Source organism: Notechis scutatus, chromosome 11 (assembly GCF_049901735.1).
Source record: "Notechis scutatus isolate UNSWTSFEM ecotype Mainland chromosome 11, rNotScu1.2, whole genome shotgun sequence".
Taxonomy (NCBI): domain Eukaryota; kingdom Metazoa; phylum Chordata; class Lepidosauria; order Squamata; family Elapidae; genus Notechis; species Notechis scutatus.
In genome coordinates, this window is record NC_142019.1 from 2,535,096 (window position 1) to 2,559,562 (window position 24,467).

General features: G+C 45.7%; 1 protein-coding gene across 5 annotated transcripts in view; it reads left to right on the forward strand.

The window, feature by feature from the left end:
• The window catches only part of INSYN1 (inhibitory synaptic factor 1), a 65,427-nt gene that overhangs the window by 18,863 nt on the left and 22,097 nt on the right, over positions 1-24,467 (forward strand). Inside the window, exon 2 of one of the 5 annotated variants that reach the window (XM_087972524.1) lies at positions 2,415-2,493. The exons of 2 other annotated variants lie outside the window; for them this stretch is intronic. Coding sequence is in view for 1 of the 3 variants with exons in the window: in XM_087972522.1 (XP_087828648.1) it covers positions 13,584-13,589 (6 nt within the window). In the remaining 2 variants the exon portion in view is untranslated. Of the gene's footprint in view, positions 1-2,414; positions 2,494-12,343; positions 12,359-12,862; positions 13,590-24,467 lie in introns of those variants that run through there. 2 more of the 5 variants (XM_087972525.1, XM_087972522.1) reach the window with 2 other exon arrangements.

The window sequence follows — 24,467 nt, forward strand, 5'->3', positions numbered from 1 at the left end:
TCTTCTCTGTGGCGGCCTCTTAGATATTGGAACACTGCTACATCTATGTCTATAAACATGTAGCACAATTTAGGAGATTTATTTATTTATTTATTTATTTGATTTGCCAATTGTTTACAAGATAATAAGTATAAGTGTATACATAGCTGTGAATACATGAAATGGGTACATATAAGAAAAATAAAAGAAGAATAAGAGAAACAATAGGACAGGGACGGTAGGCACGTTGGTGCGCTTATGCACGCCCCCTACAGACCTCTTAGGAAAGAGGTGAGGTCAATAGTAGACAGTCTAAGGTTAAAGTTTTTGGGGTTTGGGGAAGAAACCACAGAGTCAGGTAGAGTATTCCAGGCATGGACCGCTCTGTTGCTGAAGTCGTATTTCCTACAATATTTCTCAACTCTTTGGCCTGATTCTCCAGCAGCCAACCTGTCAAAGATGTGGGTCATTAAGAGAAGACAAGAAGGAGGAGGAGGAGGAGGAGGAGGAGGAGGAGAAGAAGGAGGAGGAGGAGGAGGCATTCTTCCCTTGGTCGATCCTCTCCAGGATTTCAGGCATTATAGGGTAGGGAAAACAGATGGAAAGGTAGTGAAAGCAGAGGGGGAACAGGAGGAGAAATGAAATAGAGCAAAGGCAAGGTTAGATCCAAGAGGAGGAAAGGTCAAATACGGAAAAGAGCGGCATCCATCTTTCTTCTTTGGTTCTCCCTTTTCCTAAAATGGATGCTGGGCTACTTCGCAAAACGGTAGAAGGAACTTAAGTAAGGTTAAAGTGGGGAACTTAAGTGGGGAAATCAAGAGGTAAATGAGGCATGTTTCCCCCAACTTGAGGCCTTACAGCCAGATATCCTGGGAAATTGTAGTTCTTTCTCCTTTCCATCCTCCCCTCCCTCCCTTTGGAAGTTGTGGGGTGCTCTGTCACTGGAGGCGTTTAAAAAGAGACTGGACAGCCATTTGTCTGAAATGGCGTAGGTTCTTCTGTTTGGGCGGAGAAGTTGGAGGAGAAGCCCTACAAGGTCTCTTCCAATTCTGTTATTCAGATATTCTGCCATTCCCTTCTTTTCTCCCTCCTGCCCTTCCCTGCTCCCACTCCCCTTTCCTCCCTCTCTCCATTCTTTCCTTCCTTCCTTCCTTCCTTCCTCCATCTCTTCCTTTCTCTCCTTTATTTCCTTGGTTCCTTCCTCCCTTCTTTCCATCCTTCCTTCCTCCCTCCCTCCCTCTCCTTCCCCTTCCTTCTTTCCTTCTCTTCCTTCCTGCCTGCCTTCCTTCCCCTTCCTTCTTTTCTTCCTTCTCCTTCCTTCCTCCCTCGTTCTCCTTCCTTCTTCCCTCCTTCTCCTTCATTCCTTCCTTCCTTCCTCCCTCGTTCTCCTTCCTTCCTCCCTCCTTCTCCTTCCTTCCTTCCTTCCTTCCTCTTCCTTCTCTTTCTTCCTCCTCCTTCCTTCTTTCCCCTTCCTTCTCCTTCCTTCCTCCCTCCTTCTCCTTCCCTCCTTCCTTCCTTCCTTCCTTCCTTCCTCTTCTTTCTCTTCCTTCCTCCTCCTTCCTTCTTTCCCCTTCCTCCTCCTTCCTTCCGCCCTCCTTCCTTCTCTTCCTTCCTCTCCTCCTTCCTTTCCTTCCCCTTCCTTCTTTCCTTCCTTCTCTTCCTTTCTTCCTCCTTACCCCCTTCTCCTTCTTTCCTCCCTCCTTCCCCTTCTTTCCTCCCTCCTTCCCTTCCTTCCTTCCTTCCTTCCTTCCAAAAAAATAGGTCGATCAAAACTCCCGATAAGAACCTAAGCAGGCTCTCTGATTTCAACTCCCATCTTGTTTCCAAGCATTTAGCAGAACTCTGGGGAGAATTTCAGGAAGGGAGATGTTTTTCCCTCCCCCTCGAAGGCAAGAGGGTTGCTCCCCATCCTTTCCTCCTCCTCCTCCTCTGGCTTAGAAGCCCGGGGACCCCCCCAAGGCCCCTCTTCCCCCATCCCCCAGGGCCCGGAGCCTTGGCGTTCTCGATGAAAGCAGCCTGCTTGACTCCGCTGAAGAAGGGAAGCAGCCCATTGGGTGCCCAGATGAACCTGGCGGGCTTAGCATCCCTCTGCCCAGCTGCCTGCACCCTCCTGGGGGGGCTGAGGCTCCAGGCCTGAAGGTCCCCAGCAAAAGGCAGTGACATTCAAGGAGCCCCGAAGCCAGAGAGGAGGGACGACGTGATCCAAGGAAGAACAGGGCAAGAGTTTGTTTTCCGAACTGTCCCCTCCAGCATTTTCCCCTTGGATGTTCTCGGGGAGCAGCCTCCGGCCTGGCACCCTCTGCTGGAGGCGGTGGGAAGCGTCCCGGTTCTGCCCCCCCCGCCAAACTTCCCGCCCCCCCCCCCCACCCCCTGTTCCCCCAGCAGGTTTCCCACTCCCGACATTGATTCAGTTTCTCCTTTTGCTTTTGTGACAGGCCTCTCTCCCAGCTGTTGCCATAGTGATTGCAGTGACCATGGCGTGGAGCCTAAAGCAAACATCAGTTCTTTCGAACCGTATGATTTATATTCCCAGTATTTCTCAGATGTGTTAAATACAGGATCTTAATTGACTCTTTCCTCTGAAGTCAAGTCAGATTAATTAAAAAGAAAAAAAAGAAAGACATCAAGCTTCCAATTTGGCAAAGGTTTCTGTATTTGAGTTCTGGTACACTCCTTCCTCCCTCCCTTTCCACCCTCTATTTCTCCTTCCTTCCTTCCTTCCTCCCTCCCTCCCTCCTTCCTTCCTCTATTCCCACCCTCTATTTCTCCTTTCTTCTTCCTTCCTTCCTTCCTTCCTTCCTCCTTCCTTCCTTCCTTCCTTCCTCTATTCCCACCCTCTATTTCTCCTTCCTTCCTCCGTCCTTCCTTCCTTCCTTCCTTTCCTTCCTTCCTTCCTTCCTTCCTCCTTCCTTCCTTCCTTCCTTCCTCTATTCCCACCCTCTATTTCTCCTTCCTTCCTTCCTTCCTTCCTCTCCTTCCTTCCTTCCTCCTTCCTTCCTTCCTCTATTCCCGCTCTCTATTTCTCCTTCCCTTCCTTCTTCCTTCCTTCCTTCCTTCCTCCTTCCTTCCTTCCTCCTTCCTTCCTTCCTCTATTCCCACCCTCTATTTCTCCTTCCTTCCATCCTTCCTTCCTTCCTTCTTTCCTTCCTTCCATCCTTCCTTCCTCTCCTTCCTTCTTTTCTCTCCTTCCTTACTTCCTCCTTCCTTCCTTCCTCTATTCCCACCCTCTATTTCTCCTTCCTTCTTCCTTCCTTCCTTCCTCCTTCCTTCCTTCTTTCCTTCCTCTATTCCCACCCTCTATTTCTCCTTCCTTTCTTCCTTCCTTCCTCCTTCCTTCCTTCTTTCCTTCCTCTATTCCCACCCTCTATTTCTCCTTCCTTCCTTCCGTCCTTCCTTCCTTCCTCCTTCCTTCCTTTATTCCCACTCTCTATTTCTCCCTCCTCCTTCCTTCTCTTCCTTCCTTCCTCCTTCCTTCCTTCTTTCCTTCCTCTATTCCCACCCTCTATTTCTCCTTCCTTCCTTCCTTCCTTCCTTCCTTCCTTCCTTCCTTCCTTCCTTCCTTCCTTCCTTCCTCTCTCCCTCCCTCCCTCCTTCCTTCCTTCCTCTATTCCCACCCTCTATTTCTCCTTCCTCCTTCCTTCCTCCTTCCTTCCTTCCTCCCTCCCTCCCTCTCTCTATTTCCACCCTCTATTTCTTCCTTCCTTCCCTCCTCCCTTCCCTCTATTTCTCTTTCCTTCCTTCCTCCCCTCCCTTCCTCCTCCCTCCCTTCCCTCCCTGTTTCCTCCTTTCCTTCCCGCCCTCTATTTCTCCCCCCTCCCTCCCTCCCTCCTTCCTTCTTCTTCTCATTTGCTTTTCCCAAAACAAAGTATGAAAGACGCTGATTTGCCATCAAATTCAGATTGTTCTAAACAGGCTGCCCGGCCGATGCATCGTCCACAGGGAGCCTGTGCCATCCCTCCTGTTATAAGGGTGCCCACCTGGGAAATCCTTCCCCTTTGTGAAAAGGGATCCAATTGGGCCCCTAAGTATATTGTCCTGAAGCCGACAATGAAAGGAGTGACTAATTTCTAACACCGATGTGTGTTGTTTTGCGGAATAGATGTGTATTAACTCTGTGGCTGCTCCTTATAAATAGAAACACAATGTGACTCACCTACAGAGGGGGAAAATCGTGGCCACTAAGGGTCTTCGTGGCTCGGTTGGCGTTTTAGATAATGTCGTGCCAACATTTGGCTGCTGAATTTCTCAAGGGGGCTCTTTCCCTGGGAATTGGACTTCTGTTTTTCTACCTCGTTCTCAGACAGGTTGAGAATTCCTTTCCCGTTTCTCTCGCTGTCGGTTTTCCGCTTCCTCTTTCCCCAGGGGGCTATTACTGGTGTTGCTGCAGTATTAAAAGAACGAGAGAGTTGGAAGGGGGCCTTGGAGGTCTTCTAGTCCACCCCGTGCTCCAGAAAGAGACCCTAGACCAGTTCAGACAAGGAAAGGAAGGAATCCTCCAGTGATGGAGCCCACACCACCTCTGGAGGCCAAGTCGTTCCACTGATGAATTGTTCTCACCGTCAAGAAATTTCTTAGTTCTAGGTTGCTTCTCTCCTTGATTAGGAAGCAATTGGCAAACCAAATAAAATGAAATAAAAATAAAATAAACACACGACGAAGACGAACCCATTACTTCTTGTCTTGTTTTGGAAAAGGCCCCTTTCTTCCAACTCTACGATACCGCAATTCTCTTCTGCAGGGGGAAAAGATCTAGATTCATCTGTTGCTCTGAAGTCTGGCAGCCATGAAGCAGGGAGGGGAGGCCTGCTTGGGCAGGTTGATTTCAGTAGATTCCTCTTTAATGTAATGCCATTCTATTCTTACACGACAAAGCTGGCTGGGTATGTCTAGCTTAATGAAAAGAAGGATTAAGGGGGGGACACGATAGCAGCCTTCCAATATCTCAGGGGCTGCTCCAAAGAAGAGGGAGTCAAGCTATTCTCCAAAGCACCCTAAAGGCAGGACAAGAAGCAATGGGTGGAAACTCATCAAGGAGAGAAGCAACCTAGAACTAAGGAGAAATTCCCTGACTGGGAGAACAATTAACCAGTGGAACTGCTTGCCTCCAGAAGTTGTGAATTACTCCAACACTGGGAGTCTTTAAAAAGAGGTTGGATAACCATTTGTCTGAAATGGTCTACGGTTTCCTGCCTAGGCAGGGAGTTGGGCTAGAAGACCTCCAAGGTCCCTTCCAACTCTGATATTCTATTCTATTCTATTCTATTCTATTCTATTCTATTCTATTCTATTCTATTCTATTCTATTCTATTCTCTATTCTATTCTATTCTATTCTATTCTATTCTATTCTATTCTATTCTATTCTATTCTATTTTCTATTCTATTCTATTCTATTCTATTCTATTTTCTATTCTATTCTATTCTATTCTATTTTCTATTCTATTCTATTCTGTTCTGTTCTATTCTATTCTATTCTATTCTATTCTATTCTATTCTATTCTATTCTATTCTATTCTATTCTATTCTATTCTATTCTATTCTATTTTCTATTCTATTCTATTTTCTATTCTATTCTATTCTTTATTCTATTCAAGAATTCTGAGAGTTGAAGTCCTCCAGACTTAAAGTTGCCAGGTTGGAGACCCCTGCTTTAGATAGATGGCCGTCCTATTTCTTTGGGCCTCTTTTCTTCTTGTTGACCTTGAAGGACAGGTCCAACCTCTTGGAGCCCAACCAGCCAAGATCAATCGGTTTCCCCTTTTCAACCCAGCTCTTTCATCATCTCCTCTTTTATTCGTGTGTGTGTGTGTGTGTGTGTGTGTGTGTGTAGATTTTTATTACCCCGTTCTTCCTGATTTCCCTGCAACCGCCTTCTTCGCCTCTCCTGAGTGTGCTTCTGTGTATATAATTAGGTTGGAGGGAGCTTGCCGTGCAAGCTGCGTTTCAAGCATTGTGCTCTAGAGTTGTGTGTAGGGTAGACTACTGATCTCCGACAATGGAGGCTCAGAGTTTGCTCCTGACTCCAACCCACCCCTCTCAAATTTGTGCAGGAGACGAAGGCGGGAAATTAACCTATTTCCCCACCTGTTTAAAATGTGTTGAATAAATGCACCCTCGCCTTTGCTGTCTATTTTAGGCGTTGTGGGCTAGCAAAAGTGATGCCAGTCTATGAAAGGGAGGGAGGGAGGGAGGGAGGAAGGAAGGAAAGGAAGGAAGGAGGGAAGGAAAGGAAGGAAAGGAAGGGAAGGAAAGGAAGGAAAGGAAGGAAAGGAAAGGAAAGGAAAAAAAAGAAAGAAAGAAAGGGAAGGAAAGGAAAGGAAGGAAAGGAAAGAAAGAAAAAATGAAAGAAAGAAAGGGAAGGAATGGAAGGATGGAAAGAAAGGAAAGAAAGGAAAGGAAGGAACAAAAAGAAAGGAAGAAGAAAAGAAAGAAAGGAAAGAAAGGAAAGAAAGACAGACAGAAAGACAGAAAGAAAGTAGGTAGGTAGGTAGTAGGGACATTTCACGGTTTCTACTGACCAAGAATAATCCCAGTTTTCATTGAACACAAGGCTCCTTGGCGTGAAATGTAATTCCAAACAAGGAAAATATTTTGCATGTCTCTCTTTTAAATTAGTCATGAAGGGCTCTCAGGCTGTGCTATGCTGCTCTTCTCTTCTCTTGCAGCTAACTAAGGTCTTAAGGAAGACAGGTGAAGCTGGCCTTCCTTCCAGATCGCCAGAAGATAAATGAAATCAGAGTAATCTTGGTTGATCATAAGGTGAGGGGGTCAAGCTATTCTCCAAAGCACCTGAAGGCAGGGCAAGAAGCAACGGATGGAAACGAATCTAGGAGAGAAGCAACCTAGAACTAAGGAGAAACTTCTTGACAATGAGAACAATTAATCTGGATTTGCCTCCAGAAGTTGTAATTCTGATCGTCTCGTTGGTTCTTAAGATGATTCTAAGAACATTGCAGAAATTCTTGGAATTATGGCTCTTTTCCGCTTCTCTCTCATGCTTCGAGATAAATTTGGAGCCCGGTGTAATGAAGGTGGCGTATCACCTTTAGGTATGAAGATGTTTGTTACTAGGAAATGCCAGTCACACGTCTTGTTAAAATATTTAAGAATCCACTGTATGTGTAGAGGCTTCCTACTGCTATAGAACGCTTTGTCAGGATTCTGGCAGTTACCCCCAATTCAATCCTGAGTCTCGAGCCAAACTTCCAAAACTTCGAAAGGATTTATTAGGAGTTTCGGCACTGCCTGGGTCAGTGGGATTCAAATTTTTTAACAACCAGTTCTGTGGGCATGGCTTAGGTGGTGGGCGTGGCTTGGTGGTCATGTGACTGGGTGGACATGGCTTGGTGGTCATGTGATTGGCTGGGTGTGGCCAACTCAACATCACTCACATCGAGGCACGCATATCTCCCCGCCTGGCCCCTCATGACTGTGGGGATGCTGCAACAGTCGTAAGTGTGAAAAAGGGTCATAAGTCGCTTTTTTCAGTGCCATTGTAACTTTGAATGGTCACTCCACACAAGCAAAGTACCAGCAAAGGAAGGGAAAAAAAACTCCAGAGAAGTTCCAGAGACAGGAAGTCTAGTCCTGCCAAGAATGTAATAAGGGTTAACGGAGAGGCAGTTTCTGTCAGCAACACCAGAATGTTTCCTTCCTGCCTTCCTTACAGGATTAGGCCAGTAATTTCTTCTAACAACCAGTTCTCCGAACTGCTTAGAATGTTAACAACCGGTTCTAGCGAATAGGTGCAAACCTGTAGAATCCCACCCCTGGCCTGGGTGTATCTACAAGCAGCAGAGGAAAACTGAGGAACCCACTGAGACTTTGCCTCCACTCCCATTTTGCTCAATGAAGTCTAATACATTCTGAACAGAATTTTCCCATGCAGCCCGGACGGTGTTTTATTGAAGGGCAGATGGTTGACTTAAGGACACTGTGATGTAGACTCGGAGTTAGTTAAGGAGGCCAGCTGGTTGAGATGATTAGTTTGCCAGCTGCCACACCGGATGGAGTTTGTGGGAGGGGAGGCATAACCCCGGGGCCAGTAAGTAGCTGCAAGCCATATCCTATTGCTTTGGGGTGAGGCTCTAGAACCTCCTTGAAAAGTTGTGGCTCTGTTGCAGCAACGCCAATGTGTGAGTTTGTCCCTGACGCAGGCAGTAAAACACGTAATATTTTATTTTACAGTAAAGCGAGCCCAATATTTGGGGAAACAAAGGAGAGATGGAAACTAGGAACCTTCTAAGAGGAGGCAAAATACTTATCCTATAGAGTGGGAGGAACCGAAATAACTGAACGTTTGAATACTGTTTCCCTATATAAGATTTGTTACTGAAACAGAACAACTGCATATCTGTGGGGTCTTTGGGCCTCTGAGCTTTGCAGTTTGCTTGTGAGACGTTTCACTACCCAACGAGGTAACATCATCTGTGCTATCACCCATTAGCCCCTTTGTTACTTTATGCTCTTTTTTCCTGCTATCTACCATGTGCCAAAACTTAAGGCTTCTCAACCTGACTTACTCTGAGATTCATGCAACACTTTGACCTAGAGGAAAGGGAGTTTGGGTAGTTTCTGCCTCAGCCCAGGACCCCATCTTTGTGATCAAGTCATCTGATGATGGGGTTGCTCCAGACCTTGCTCCAAAGAAGAAGATTCCCCCCCCCCAAAGAATGGGGGAGGGAGAGAAAAAGGGGATGCGGTGGCTCAGTGGCTAAGATGCTGAGCTTGTTGATCAGAAAGGTCGGCAGTCGGCGGTTCGAATCCCCAGCGCCGTGTGATGGAGTGAGCTCCCATGACCTGTCCCAGCTTCTGTGAATCTAGCAGTTCGAAAGCACGTCAAAAAAAAATGCAAGTAGAAAAATAGGTACCCATTTGGTGGGAAGGGAACAGCGTTCCATGTACCTTCGCCATTTAGTCATGCCAGCCACATGACCACGGAGACGTCTTCGGACAGCGCTGGCTCTTCTTCGGCTTTGTAACGGAGATGAACAGTGCCCCCTAGAGCTGGAAATGACTAGCACGGATGTGCGAGGGGAACCTTTCCCTTACTTTATAAATAACTTAAGGTGGCAAAGATGCATAATATTCCTTCCTTCTCCTATTTTCCCCACAATAACAACCCTGCGAGATGGGTTGGGCTGACAGAGAGGCACTGATTCAAAGTCACCCAGCTGGCTTTCAAGTCTAAGGTCGGACTAGAACTCACCATCTCCTGGTAGTTGGTCCAAAGTCACTCAGCCAGCTTTCATGTCTAAGGTGGGACTAGAACTCACCGTCTCCTGGTAGTTGGTCCAAAGTCACTCAGCCAGCTTTCATGTCTAAGGTGGGACTAGAACTCACGGTCTCCTGGGGATTGGCCCAAAGTCACCCAGCCAGTTTCCATGTCTAAGGTGGGACTAGAACTCACGGTCTCCTGGTGATTGGCCCAAAGTCACCCAGCCAGCTTTCATGTCTAAGGTGGGACTAGAACTCACGGTCTCCTGGGGATTGGCCCAAAGTCACCCAGCCAGTTTCCATGTCTAAGGTGGGACTAGAACTCACGGTCTCCTGGGGATTGGCCCAAAGTCACCCAATTGGCTTTCATGACTAAGGCGGGACTAGAACTCACCGTCTCCTGGTAGTTGGTCCAAAGTCACTCAGCCAGCTTTCATGTCTAAGGTGGGACTAGAACTCACGGTCTCCTGGGGATTGGCTCAAAGTCACCCAGCCAGTTTCCATGTCTAAGGTGGGACTAGAACTCACTGTCTCCTGGGGATTGGCCCAAAGTCACCCAGCCAGTTTCCATGTCTAAGGTGGGACTAGAACTCACTGGTCAAAGTCACCCAGCCAGTTTCCATGTCTAAGGTGGGAACTCACGTCCGTGGTCGTCCCTAGAACCCGTTCCCAGCCCACAGTTTCATGTCTAGGGGGACTGAACTCACGTCTCCTGGATTGGTCCAATCACTAACCAGCTTCAGTCTAGGTGGGACTAGAACTCACGTCTCTGGGATTGGCCAAAGTCACCCAGCCAGTTTCCATGTCTAAGGTGGGACTAGAACTCACTGTCTCCTGGGGATTGGCCCAAAGTCACCCAGCCAGTTTCCATGTCTAAGGTGGGACTAGAACTCACTGTCTCCTGGGGATTGGCCCAAAGTCACCCAGCCAGTTTCCATGTCTAAGGCGGGACTAGAACTCACTGTCTCCTGGGGATTGGCCCAAAGTCACCCTTATGCCTAAAGCAGCACTAGAAATCCCCATTTCCTGATTTCTGGCATAAATACACACAGATTATTATTCTAGCACCAATTCTAGCCTAGCACGCACATTGATATATAAACGCTTCAGAAATTCACTGAAGAAATCCTCTCTCATTCATTAAAACAGCCTCTTGTTTCCAGCTTGCTGTTGGAACCTGGGGAAAAATATGTCCCTGCTTTTAGAAATCCATCCATTAAACTTAGAGAGACTCTTAAAGCAGCTATACCTCAAGGGTATCATTTCCCCCCCCCCTACTTTTGAAGCAAGAGGGGAAAGAAGATTGTTCTCTTCTTTCCTTCCCAAGCGCAGAAGCCAACAGGATTAGCAACATGCCAAATTTCAAGTTTGTAGGCTTTATGGTTCTGGAGATTTTGTGATGGTGCATGAATGGTATTTCACTTTTATATATATATAGATCAGAGGTGGGTCTTCAGCAGGTTCTGACCAGTTCTGGAGAACCAGTAGCAGAAATGCTGAGTAGTTCAGAGAACTGGCAAATCCCACCTCTGACTCGCCCTGCCCCCATCTATTCTCTGTCTCCCGAGTCCCAGCTGATTGGCTGGGTCTTCTTTGGTTGCCCTGCACAGGAGAACGGAGCTGGAAAGCAGGTTAGTGGGGTGGACTAATATGTATATAGGACTTCCTGGATGGAAACGAGTCCTGATTTGGAAACATTTGCCTTAGAAGATCAACACCTGTCCTGAGACAAATGCAAGCCGCCAAAATGGACAATTTGAATCCGTCTGACCTGACCACGATCTTGTTAGCTCTTGGAGACCTAAAGCATGAACCCAGGCCCAGCTTGGCCTTTCCTTCTGATGCCTTGATGCAGCTCCTTGCTGATGGGATCAACGGAGGAGAGTTTAATTGGGAAGATTAACAGGGGGAAGAACAAAGTTAATACGAGATTGTCTGCAATTACCAGCTGCTCTTGTTCTCAGAAGCTGGTTTTGGCAGGTTTCCTGGCTGCTTCTCCATTTCGTTAAATAGGTCACGTAGGTAGTAAGTAACACCTGGTGCCTTCAGCCTCTCGAATTGCAATCCCCAGTAGCCCCACACAAACACACACACACACACACACCACGTCCAACATGGACCATGAGTGAGGAAAATGGGAGATGTGATCCCTCAACATCTCCAAGAAAATTACAGCAGCTTATTGAATTTCATTTATTTATTTATTTGGGAGGCCCTGCTGTGTTTTTTCAGACTGCATTCTTTCCTTAGATGTTTGGCTAAGCCGTAAAATAACACTAATTTATCTGTAGCTCAAAAGAAAAAGAACATTTAAAAGAAAGAAAAAAGCAGGAACAAACCATCTACCTGTTTGTAATTTTAGAGAGAGACAGACACAGACACACACACAGACACACACACACACACACACACACACACACAGAGAGAGAGAGAGAGAGAGAGAGAGAGAGAGAGATAAAACGCAGGATCTGTTTAAGGCCAACTCACTCCAAAGAAGAAGAACCAAAATTGAAGGACAATAACATTAAAAACAAATGCAAATAAGCAAGAAGAGATTGGATTAAATTGAGGTCTTGGAGGTAATTGCTGATCTCTTTGACCTGCTGGTTGATATACAAGCTGGATTTCTCTGGGCAATCTTGAAACAAGGTTGATTACTGTAAGAACTAAAAACAAATATTCAATCATCTATTTTATATAATAAAGACATACAAAAGACTTATGAATAGAGTAGTAAATAGTAAGTAAAATAAATCTTATGCATATAATAAACAATGTAAGCCTTGCGGATGTAGTAAAGACAAACTAAGATCTAACAGTCATGCTGGTCTATGAGTTGGAAGGGACCTTGGAGGTCTTCTAGTCCAACCCCTTCTGCCCAAGTCCTCATACCATCCTGGACAATTGGTTGTTCAAACTTTTCTTGAAAACCTTCAGCGATGAATGACCCACAACTTCAAATATTAATTGTTCTCACTGTTTGAAAATTCTTCCTTTGTTCCAGGTTGGCTTTCCCTCAGAGAAGCTTCCACCCATTGTTTCTTGTCTTACCCTCAGGTGCTTTGGAGAATCAAACTTTCTTCCCCCTCAAATACTGGAAGACTGCTATCACGTCACCCTTAGTCCTTCTCTTCATTTCTTGCAGATGTTTCAATACCCAACTAGGTAACATCATCAGTGCTAGAAGGGAGGAGGGTTTGCAGGGAGGAGGAGGAGGAGGAGGAGGAGGAGGAGGAGGAGGAGGAGGAGGAGGAGGAGGAGGAGGAGGAGGAGGAGGAGGAGGAGGAGGAGGAGGAGGAGGAGATGGTGGAGAATGATGATGACTGTGGGGTCCTTTATGGTCTCTGAGCTTGATGGTTTTCTTGCAGACCTTTCATGACCAAATTAGGTAACATCTTCAGTGCTAGAAGGAAGTGGGGTTTGCAGAATGGAGGAGGAAGAAGATTACGGGGGTCCTTGGTGCTCTCTGAGCTTGGTTGTGTTCTTAAAGACAATTTTTTTTTTTTCGAAAAAGTTTTTTTATTTTTATTTGAAAACAACTCCATCTTTCCATTATACAGTGCGTCGACTGGGTACATATACCTTGTGCAAATGTTTATAGTTTGTATACATTTCTCACTGAAATTACATTCATGTTACAACCTACTCAACCTTATATATATATATCTTATCATTATAACATTATCATTTAATGTAAGACATTTCATGACCCAACTAGGGAACACCATCAGTTTTAGTCCCCTGGACTTCCCACAATGACCCAACCGATAACCCTTCCTCTTTTCTCCCCATCATACGTCACGTGAACCAATCCCCCTTCAGTTCCAATTCTCTCTGCGCCATTCACGTTGACCTTGAATTACTAAAGAATTTATTTTGTCTACTGAAAGCTACTCAAATAATATCAGCCCCCTCCGTTTCTCCGCAGCTATGTGGCAGCTTTTAATAACGATTCCAAAGCTGACATGAGGTTTGCAAGCCACTGATATATAAACAGAGTGTTAACAAACCACTCCTGTCTAGTACCAATGATGTTTACCTAGTTTGGGTCATGAAACGTCTGCAAGAAAACATCCCATGCTCAGAGGGCATTAAGGACCCCTCATGTCAACCCTGAGCTACAAAATATTCTCATTTATTGGTTTTTGTGACATTGTTAAGCCACCCAGAGTTGCCCAACAGCAGCAGCATATAAATGGAAGATAAAAATAGGATTTAGAAACGATGACAAGTTGACAGAATGTCCCGTCCGCCAGTTGCAAAAGACTGCAATTTTTCGATCTGCAAAGGTACCACACTTATGCAGGATGATATCCTCGGCTTTTGGGGGGCTGAAGGCAGTGCCCAGGAAGACCAACAGCAGCTAATGAACTCGCAGCTGTGACTTCACATGGTGGTGAACAGATAATAATAATAATAATAATAACAATACCCATGGCTATTAACTAACACATTAAAGCGACTTCCCTAAACACCAACTGCTCATCTAATTATTTTTAAGCAGTCATTACTGTATGGGGATATGGGCAAAGCTGCCTTAATGGGAGGGCCCAGCAAATGATGTGGTTTAAAAGCTGGGGAGGGGGGGGGAAATGAACTAGACTTTGCCAGAGCTGAAGTCGCACACCCGGCGTTGTTGCATTTTAATCAGAATAGAGCTGGAAGGGACCTTGGAGGCAATCTAGTCCAATGGTTGACAACCGGTGGGCCGGCGACCAGTGGTGGTCTGTGAGAAAATTTTGGTGGTCCGCAGAGAAATGTCGTCCCCCCAAAGCAATTAATCCAGGCTGCGTGGGAACACAAGGCTGTGCCACCCACATGGCCCGCGGGACCACAAGGCTTGTGTCGCTTGCATTGTGAACAACGTGTAGTGAGGGGAGGGGGGAAAGGGTGGGGGAGAACTTGCCCCACTCATCCCATGCTCCTGGCCTGGCCACCGGGCTGCTTCTTTCCGCTTCTTTCTTCTTCTGCTTTTGGCTGCACGCAAGGAAAGCAGCAAAAGTCTTTCTTTCTCTCCCCCAAATGTGTCTTTGGGACCCTGCAAGTTATCCTTGCTCCAAGAGGCTGAGCTGGCAAAGACTCATTTCTGGCAGAGTTTGGGGGAGAGAAAGAAAGACTTCTGCTGCTTCTGCTGCTTTCCTTGCATGAAGCCAAAAGTCTTTCTTTCTCTCCCCCAAATGTGTCTTTGGGACCCTGCAAGTTATCCTTGCTCCAAGAGGCTGAGCTGGCAAAGACTCATTTCTGGCAGAGTTTGGGGGAGAGAAAGAAAGACTTCTGCTGCTTCTGCTGCTTTCCTTGCATGAAGCCAAAAGTCTTTCTTTCTCTCTCTCCCTCCCTCCCCACCCCCCGAGAACAGAGCTGGAGATGGTATCCTTGATCCCAAATAAAGAACGATCGATCGGTAGGAAAACGGGGTGGGGGGATTTTTCTGCAGAATTTTTTGGGGATTTCCCCAGGGTCTCTGGTCCGCGGGATTTAAAATGATGAGTTTGGTGGTCCCTGAGGTCCAAAAAGTTGGCGACTCCTGGACTAGTCCAACCTCCTTCTTAAGCAGGAGACTCTATCCCATTTCAGACAAATGGCTGTCCAATTTCTTCTTGAAAACCTCCAGTGATGGAGCACCTGCAACTTCTAGTGGCAAGCTGTTCCACTGGTTAATTGTCCTCACTATTGGGAGGTTTCTCCTTAATTCCAGGTTGCTTCTCTCTTTGATCAATTTCCAACCATTATTTCTTGCCCTGCCCTCTGGTGCTTTGGAAAATAAGTTGACCCCCTCCTCTTTATAACAGCCCCTCAAATATTGGAAGACTGCTATCATGTCACCCCTAATTCTTTGTTTTCTCTCGCCTAGACATTTGGGAAAACATCTCATTTCAGTTAATTACTCCACTTTCGATTGAACAGAATCATTTGTTTTTTTCCATACTGTTTTGAAGGCTTTTAATGCAATCCACTACAGGTAGTCCTTGACTTACAACAGTTCATTGAGTGACTGTTCAAAGTTACAACGGCACTGACAAAAAGTGACTTATGACCGTTTTTCACACTTCCGATCTTTGCAGCCTCCATCATGGTCACTAGATCAAAATTTGGATGCTTGGCAACTGACTCACATTTATGACAAGCCAAGTCAGATTCACTTAACAACCCTGTGACTAACTTAACAGCTGCTGTGATTCACTTAACAACAATGGCAAGCAAGATGGTAAAACGGGGTAAAACTCGCTTAACAAATGTCTCACTAGGCAACAGAAATTTTGGACTTAATTATCGTAAGTCAAGGACTAACTGTATTGTATGGGCTGCAGACAAGATCTGGTTGAATGTATAATTTTGTCAATAGTACAGTTGTCATGCCCCTGTTGGAATCTGACTCGGAGGAGGAAGCCCAACAGCTGACAGGGAGTGGGAGTGTGGCTCCGTTGGCTGTGGAAGAAACTGGGGAAGGGCAAAGTCCGGCTGGGCAGAGCAGGGAAGAGGTAGAACAAGGGAGAGGGAGTTCAGAGGAAGACCCAGGCCCACCCTCTCTTCATCCTAGGGCACACAGGGAGGAACGGAGAAGGGAGCAATGTGGGTTGCATGGCTGATGGGGGAGGAAAGGGTCCTGATTCCCTTCATTAGCTGCAGCTGGGAACACAGTGTATAAAAGAGGAAGCTGCGCACAGCAAATTGTTGGGAGCAAATGTGAATTTATCTGGTATTGTCGAGGCTTATCTGTGTTCCTGGCGTCTTCCCAATTGTGTGAGTTTTGCCGTGCTTTCAAGTCTGAAATTCCTTCTCCTGCCCTGTCAAGTTAATTACTTCAGCTTGGTTTGTTTGGATTTTAAGTTACAGTTTGTGTGTACCTTGTTTTGGACTGAATTTTCTACAGTTAAAGGTTGTTCCTGGGAGAGCTTTTCTCCAGCCAGAAGGTAACCTGGACATTGTGGGCAAAACTGGACATAATAAAATGACTCTTCTTGATTATTTGACTGTGTTGCCTTTGTGCCACACCCCAGGACATCACAATAATACTGTATCCTTGTGATTATGGGTTTCTGAATTGTAGCGAAGCTAACAGGATCCAGGAAAGCTTTAGCTGTTTTATGACGACATTTTTTTTTTATTTTCTTCTCTCTGCTTTTCTGGATCTTGGTGATTTGTATTGCATTGGTTTAATAATATTGACCCTTGCTCAGCTCACATCAGGTTTGGGCAGATTGTATCCTGTACGGTGTGTATCTGGTTCTTTGTTAGCACAGGGGAGTGAGACCTCTTGATTGTGGAGTCCTTGGGGCTGCCTGGACAAACTCAGAGAAGCCCCAAAGACTCCAAGGTTCAACTCTGAAGCCACATATATTCTCTTCTCTTGACATCTTGATCACCCCAGAGGGAAGAGGGAAAGGCCTTGAAGGAGAAGATTAAGAGCGGTTACCAAGGCAACAGTCAGATAAGAGGGCCTTGAGTCCAAGCCAAGAAAAGCTCTCAGATAGGTCCTCCAAGAAAGGGGAAAAAGAAAGAAAGAAAGAAAGAAAGAAAGAAAGAAAGAAAGAAAGAAAGAAAGAAAGAAAGAAAGAAAGAAAGAAAGAAAGAAAGAAAGAAAGAAAGAAAGAAAGAAAGAAAGAAAGAAAGAAAGAAGGGGGTGGAAAAGGAAGGGAAGGGAAGGGAAGGGAAGGAAAGGAAAGGAAAGGAAAGGAAAGGAAAGGAAAGGAAAGGAAAGGAAAGGAAAGGAAAGGAAAGGAAAGGAAAGGAAGGAAATTAAAATAAGGAAGGAAGGAAGGAAGGAAGGAAGGAAGGAAGGAAGGAAGGAAGGAAGGAAGGAAGGAAGGAAGGTTGGTTCTTCAGATTTGCAAATTTTATTACTATTACTGTTACAGTAGAACCCAAAGGTGCTTTTTCAAGAGGCAACCGGACTTTCTTGGCTTTTTGCTTGAAGACATTTCGCTTCTCATCCAAGAAGCTTCTTCAGTTCTGAAATGAACTGAAGAAGCTTCTGAAACAAACTGAAGAAGCTTCTTGGATGAGAAGTGAAATGTCTTCAAGCAAAAAGCCAAGAAAGTCAAGTTGCCTTTGGGGGGGAAAAAAGCACCTTTGGGATGACAACCATAACCTGGATGATTGAAGAATCTCCACAGACACAGTATTACAGTACAAGTCCTCCTGGCCAATGAGCATCATTTCTTAGTCTGGTCTATTTTGTTGGGGATGACAATTACTTTACAACCTGCTCATTTCTTCAGTTCTAAGGGTGGAATCCTGGGGAGAAAGCAGGTCACTGTAAACCAAAATTTCCCTACTTGCTCTGAAATAAATCTTCACCAAACAAGCCTGTGACGTGCAAGAGAGAGAGAGAGAGAGAGAGAGAGAGATATTCAGATACAGAGAAACAGAGAGACAACTGCTGCGGTCTTTGCATTTGCACCTGGATGTTTTGATGTGCCAGCTCCGTATGCCCAAAGCCTCCTTCAGAAATCAATGACCCAGCAGCTGTGCCCCTCCCTGCCAGGGCCGGCCTGCCAAATGCACAGGGAAAGATCCGTTCTCTGGAAGGGATTCTGGTGCCCACGAGCCAGCGGAAAATAAGATGCCCTGGTGCCATCTTTTGGCAGCATTTCCACCTTGAGGATAGAAGAAAGCAAGATACGGGCAGGGGGGTAGAGGTCAGAGGCTGACGAGGAACCCTTCTGATTAGCAGAGCTCTCAACGGGGAGACCCAACTCCACCACTTTAGTCCGTGGAGCTGGTTAGAGCCCACCTGATAGTAGCGATGAAAGGGCTGGGCTGGAAACCAGGAGACGGTGACTTCTAGGCCTCCCAGCCAGCTGAGCGACTCTCGGTCAGCTGTGATTGTGGGGAAAACAGGAGGAAGGAATATTATGATAGCTACCTTGAGTTGATGGGATGGAGGAGGAGGAGGAGAAGGGGAGGAGGGGAGAAGAGGAGGAGGAGGAAGAGGAGAGGGAAGAGAGGAAGAGGAGGAGGAGGAGAGAAGGAGGAGGAGGAGGAGGGGAGGAGAAGGAGAAGGAGAGGAGGAGGAGGGGAGGAGAAGAAGAGGAGGAGAAGGAGGAGAGGAAGAGGAGGAGAAGGAGGAGAAGAAGAGGAGGAGGAGGAGGGAGAGGGGGAGGAGGAGGATGGTGGGATCATCGGTGTTCTCTGCACTTGGTTGTTTTCTTATAGATGTTTCATGACCCAATTGGGTAACATCGTCACTGCTAGAAGGAAGGGAGGGGGAGGAGGGGAGGAGGAGGAGGAGGAGGAGGAGGAGGAGGAGGAGGAGAAGGAGAAGGGAAGGAGGAGGAGAGGAAGAGGAGGAGGAAGAGGACTGTGAGATCATCGGTGTTCTCTGCACTTGGTTGTTTTCTTACAGATGTTTCATGATCCAATTGGGTAACATCATCACTGCTAGAAGGGAGTGGGGGAGGAGGAGGAGGAGGAGGAGAAGGAGGAGGAGGAAGAAGAAAGAAGCAGGAGGAAGAAGAAGAAAGAAGAAGAAGAAGAAAGAGGAGGAGGAGGAGGAGGAGGAGGAGGAGGAGGAGGAGGAGGAGGAGGAGGAGGAGGAGGAGGAGGAGGAGAAGAAGAAGAAGAAGAAGAAGAAGAAGAAGAAGAAGAAGAAGAAGAAGAAGAAGAAGAAGAAGAAGAAGAAGAAGAAGAAGAAGAAGAAGAAGAAGAAGAAGAAGAAGAAGAAGAAGAAGAAGAAGAAGAAGAAGAAGAAGTAGAAGAAGACATTGTAGTTCTTACTTTTAATACTTGTAAGTCGAGGGCTGCCTGTATAACAGCCAAGTATTTCTGATGGATTTGGCTCCATTGGACTTGTGGGTGTCTCTGTGGGTGTCCCTGGGATGTGTGTGTTGGACACACCGTTCTCCTGTTTGCATCAGTCCTTCGCTTGGCTGCCTCTAGCACAATTTCCCAGCACAATTAGCTTTAAAGCTGTTTTAGAAATGCAAACGTTGAAGCCTAGAATCCGATATCACACCGGCCGATGGCAGGTCCTCCGTACTACTCAAGCCAGGCCCGGCTGGCCAGATACAAGATCTTCCATCGAACTGTACTAACGGAGTTTAGATTTCCCCCGTGGCTTGACTCCGGTTTCTGTTTTCGTTCAAGACCCTCCAGTTGTCATACATCACTTCTCTTTTGCCTTGACGTTTGGCTGCCAAGAATGCTGTGAAAAAATGATTTTTTTTTAGGTCCCACTAGATGGCAACCACGAAGGGAAGGGACCGGAATGTGCCAATGCTGTCCAAACTAATAATAAAAATTTTTAAAAAACAAAACGCCAGATTTTTCTGACAGACAGGCAATGCTGCAAATAATATGATTCTGTGATATCTAGGGCAATACGGGCTGATGATCAATATCTTTCTAAGAAAAAGGCTTCTGGGATTATTTTTTCCGTCCCCCATCACCCCCCCGATTCTGGTGGGATTTGAGAATTTTTAAATGTTTATATATAATTCCTTATTTTCTTTCCTTTCCTCCCTCCCTCCCTCCTCCCTTCTTTTTTCCTTCTTCCCTCCTTTCTTTTCTTTCCTTCCCTCCCATTTCCTTCCTTCCTTCTTTCCCTTCCTGTTTTTCTCTTCTTCCCTCTCTCCATCTTTTTCTCCTTCTTTCCCTCCTTTTCTTTCCTCCTCCCTCCCTCCCTCTTTCTCTCTGATCTCCTTCTGACAGCTCTGTCAGTTTTTATATAGTGTTGCTTTTAATTTTGTTTCACATTTTATTGCACACTGCTTTTCCGTATTTTTTTTAATGAAGAGCAGGATAGAGATTTTATATGACCACCAACAGCCATTAATTACAAGTGATTGGTGCACTGTTATTTTGGCTCGGAAATTGCATACGATTGCATATGTTTGGCACAGAAATACATGAAGGAATGTTTCTTGCTATTTCTTTCTTCATCGCTGAATGATTCAGAAATGTAACTGAATTATGACCAATCCATGTGAAGCTGAAAGACACCAAATTCATGAGAGAGAGCGGGAGGGAAAGAGAGAAAGAAAGAGAAAGAGAGAGACAGAGACAGAGAGAGAGAAAGAGAGAGAGCAAGAAAGAGAGAAAGAGAATGAGAAAGAGAGAGACAGAGAGAGAGAGAAAGAGAGAGACAGAGAGAAGAGAGAGAGAGACAGAGAGAAAAAGAGACAGAGACAAAGAGAGTGAGAAAGAGAGAGAAAGAAAAAGAGAGTGAGAGAGAGTCAGAGACAAAGAGAGAAAGAGAGGGAGATAAAGAGAGATATAGACATGAGAGACAGAGAAAGAGAGAGAGAGAGAGAGAGAGACAGAAAGAAAGAGAAAGAGAGAGTGTGAGAAAGAGAGAGGGAGAGAGAAAGAGAGAGCGAGAAAGAGAGAAAGAGAGTGAGAAAGAGAGAGAGAGAGAGAAAGAGAGAGTGAGAGAGAGAGAGAAGAGAGTGAGAGAGACAGACAGAGAAAGAGACAGAAAGAAAGAGAAAGAGAGAGAGCGAGAAAGAGAGAAAGAGAGTGAGAAAGAGACAGAGAGAGAGAGAGAGAGAGAGAGAGAGAGAGAGAGAGAGAGAGAGACAGAGAAAAAGAGAGACAAAGAGAATGAGAAGAGAGAGAGAAAGAAAAGAAAGAGAGTGAGAGAGAGAGAGTCAGAGACAAAGAGAGAAAGAGAAGGAGATAAAAGAGAGATATAGACACGAGAGAGACAGAGAGAGAGAGAGAAAGAGAGAGACAGAGAAAAAGAGAGACAAAGAGAATGAGAGAGAGAGAGAGAAAGAAAAAGAAAGAGAGTGAGAGAGAGAGAGTCAGAGACAAAGAGAGAAAGAGAGGGAGATAAAGAGAGATATAGACACGAGAGACAGAGAGAGAAAGAGACAGAAAGAAAGAGAAAGAGAGAGTGTGAGAAAGAGAGAGCGCGAGAGAGTTTTCTGCAAATCTGCACAGAGGTTTCTATTTGCATTCAGACAGACATGAATGAAAGCCACTTTTATATTTCCCCATAAAGGAAATTCCTTCCTGCGCTCCTCTCACTTATAAATTTAGACGAATCTCCTGCGGCTCCTTCTCCTTTTCAATCTTGAGAAAAGAAAATGGACTATGCCTTTTAAGAAGCCGCCTGGTTCATTCCAGAAAAAGGGGGATCTAATTCCCTTGTTCCTCTTTGTAAAGGAAGATTTCATCCACGGGATCCTTCATCTTGGCACAAGAAGGCATCTGGTGTCATTGAACAGCCTCTCTCTGGAGACCCTGCAAGTCCTTATGGCCCCAAATGAGACCCCTGGGTTTCTTGTGTTGTTATTATTTTGGTTCATCGCACAGTCGGCCAGATGTTCCGGTTGGATTTGGCATTTTGGTCTACCTATCAAGTCCTTTCCAAGGACCCAGGATAGGCAGATGTGGGTGTTGGATGGGGTTACAGAGGTATTGTCACAGGATGTAAGCTGAGGAAAGCAAAGCTGCCTTTTGCAATTGACACGATGGTGAATTTGTCAGTGACGATGGTGTTCAAGTGATGCTCCAGTCCTTTTGAGATTGTACCCAGGGGCCCTAGTATTGTTGATGCTATCTTTGCTTTCTTTTGCCACAATCATTCTACTTCTATTTGTAGGTCTTTGTATTTTGTTATCTTCTCCAGTTCTCTCTCTGATTATTATTATTATTATTATTATTATTATTATTATTATTATTATTATTATTATTATTATTATTAGCATTATTAGCATTATTAGCATTATTAGCATTATTAGCATTATTAGCATTATTAGCATTATTAGCATTAGCATTTTGATATTGGGGTTCTGCAGAGAGTAGCTAGAGGTGGCTTTTCAAGCCCTTGAAGTACAACATGACATGCAACTCTGTCGCAGACCCCTGTTCTACAACTCCAAATTCAGAATAGTCCTTGACTTATATAACCATCGATGGTCATTCAATGGTTGAACGGTCATTCAAAATTACAACGGTCTTGGAAAAAAGGTGACTTTCATTTGGTCTTCACACTTACGGCTGTCACAGAGTCCCCATGATCACGTGATCAGAATTTGGCAACTGACACGGATTTACAACGATTGCAGTGCCTTGAAGTCATGGGATCACGGTTTGGGACCTTCCCAACCAATTTCCAACAAGGAAAGCCGATAGAGAAAGCTGGATTCATTTCATAAGCGCAGTGATGTCACTGTGGTGAAAACGGTCATAAAATGGGGCTCCACTTACTTAACAACGGTCTCGCTTCGCAATGGACGTGCCCCTCCCAAGTGTAGTCATAAGTCAAGGATGCCTGTAGTCTTCCGACTCTCGTTTAGCTCATCAGGAGCTCTCCAGGGTCCTGAATTCTGCTTCCCCTGTTTGGATTTGAGTCCTTGAACCAAATAAGCAAGGGTGGGACCACCATGCATGGCTTTTCAATGTTCAGTCTTAGCACGAGCGATTCACACCCCCTACATAGGGCTTTTGTTAATATGTTGTGTTGTGTTTTTTTTTGCTCCAGTCTCTCCGTGCCACAAAAATCCTCCTTTTCCCCCTTTCCATTACAATGAGGATGCCAATATCCCTTTGTTTGCTTCTCATGTGAATTGCAGCTTCCTCTTTGCAAAATATGCCTCATTCTCCTCCTCCTTCTCCTCCTCCTCTTCTCTCCTTCCTTTTTATATCTTCTTTGACAGGGCTGGCTGCAAATGTTTCTGCTTCCCACCCTCCACATCCCCTGTTCCCTGAGTTTTAACAGGGTTTTATATTTTGATGAGGCCCTTTAAAAATAGCTGCCTAGTTTTTGGTCTCCTATTTCCTTACTAGAAATCATTTTAATGCATGTTCTTCCTTTCCGTCACTCTAACATGTTCCTCTCTGTAAACTGGTTCTCGCAGATGGAATCAAAGCTAGCACCGAGGAGATCGCCAAATTTTAGACACGTTTATTTGAGTCTGGGAAATTCTAATCCCTCCCGTGGCCTCTTTGCTACTTGATTTGACATTTTTCCATTTCTGGGCTGGACAATATTAACTTGGACGCCTCTCTCCATTCTATAAGAAGCCGTGCCATTTTAATCCAAAGTTGGCCATCTCTATTGGGCCTAGAATTTCTCCTTGCCTGTGCAATTGGCCTGCAATTTTCCCAACACACCAAATTTCTAATGGAGCTTCTCCAAAGGCACATGTGATATTTTTTTTAAAAAAAAAAAAATGCATCGCCAAACCTTAAAGTGCGGCGGACGCCAAAAGAATAAGTGGTAGTCCAGCTTGTACCTCCATTCATTCTCCCTTCGGATAGATTTCTGCCTGGCCTTCCTCTTGGAGGTTCCTGGTTTACATCGTGACTATCCTACGCTTGGCTAGATTCCTCTCTTGGCTTCGAACCATAATTGTATCGTGTTAGATTAGAGCATGGAAAAAAGGATGGTAGACTTGGTGATGGCTCAAAAGCCCAAACGCAGGAGACTAGTCCTTGGGATGGTTGAATGGAGCCTCCATTGAAAACGTTGGGAGCTGACCGGGTGCTTTTGGGCCGGCGCCTGGTTGGAACCTGGGCATGGGAAGCGCTCAATGGCTTGGACTCATTCTTCAAAGCATATTTCTGCAAGGCGGATGATTTGCTGCCATCTGTTAATGCAAATCAGACTGTAGCCTCCTGGGAGTCCTGAAATCCTTTCTAATTCTGACCTCACCGGCTCTTGTTGTGGTCTTGTTTGCCAGCCTCCCTGCAGTATAAGCCTCGCCCTTCCTTCCTTCCTTCCTTCCTTCCTTCCTTCCTTCCTTCCTTCCTTCCTTCCTTCCTTCCTTCCTTCCTTCCTTCCTTCCTTCCTTCCTTCCCTTCCCTTCCCTTCCCCTCCCTTCCCCTCCCCTCCCCTCCCCTTTCCTCCTTTCCTTTCTCTTGATTCCTTCCTTCCTTTCCCTCCCATCTGCTCTGCCTTCCTTTCTTTGTCTTTTTCTTATTTCCCTCTTTCTTCCCCCTTCCCTTCCTCTCTCCCTCCTTCTTTCTCTCCCTCCCTTTTTCCCCAATTCCTTCTTTCCCTCCCGTACTCCCTCCCTGCCTGCCTCCCTTCCTTTCTGTCTTTTTTTCCTTCTCTCCTTTCCTTCCTCCCTCTCCCTCCTTCTCTCCCTCCCTCTCTGTTCCTTTCCTTCCTTCCTTCATTTCTGTCTTTTTCTTCCTTCTCTCCTTTCCTTCCTCCCTCTCCCTCCTCTCCCTCCTTCCCTCTTTTTGCTTCCTTCCTTCCTTTCTGTCTTTTTCTTCCTTCTCTCCTTTCCTTCCTCCCTCTCCCTCCACTCCCTCCTTCCCTCTTTTCCCTTCCTTCCTTTCTGTCTTTTTCTTCCTTCTCTCCTCTCCTTCCTTCCTCCCT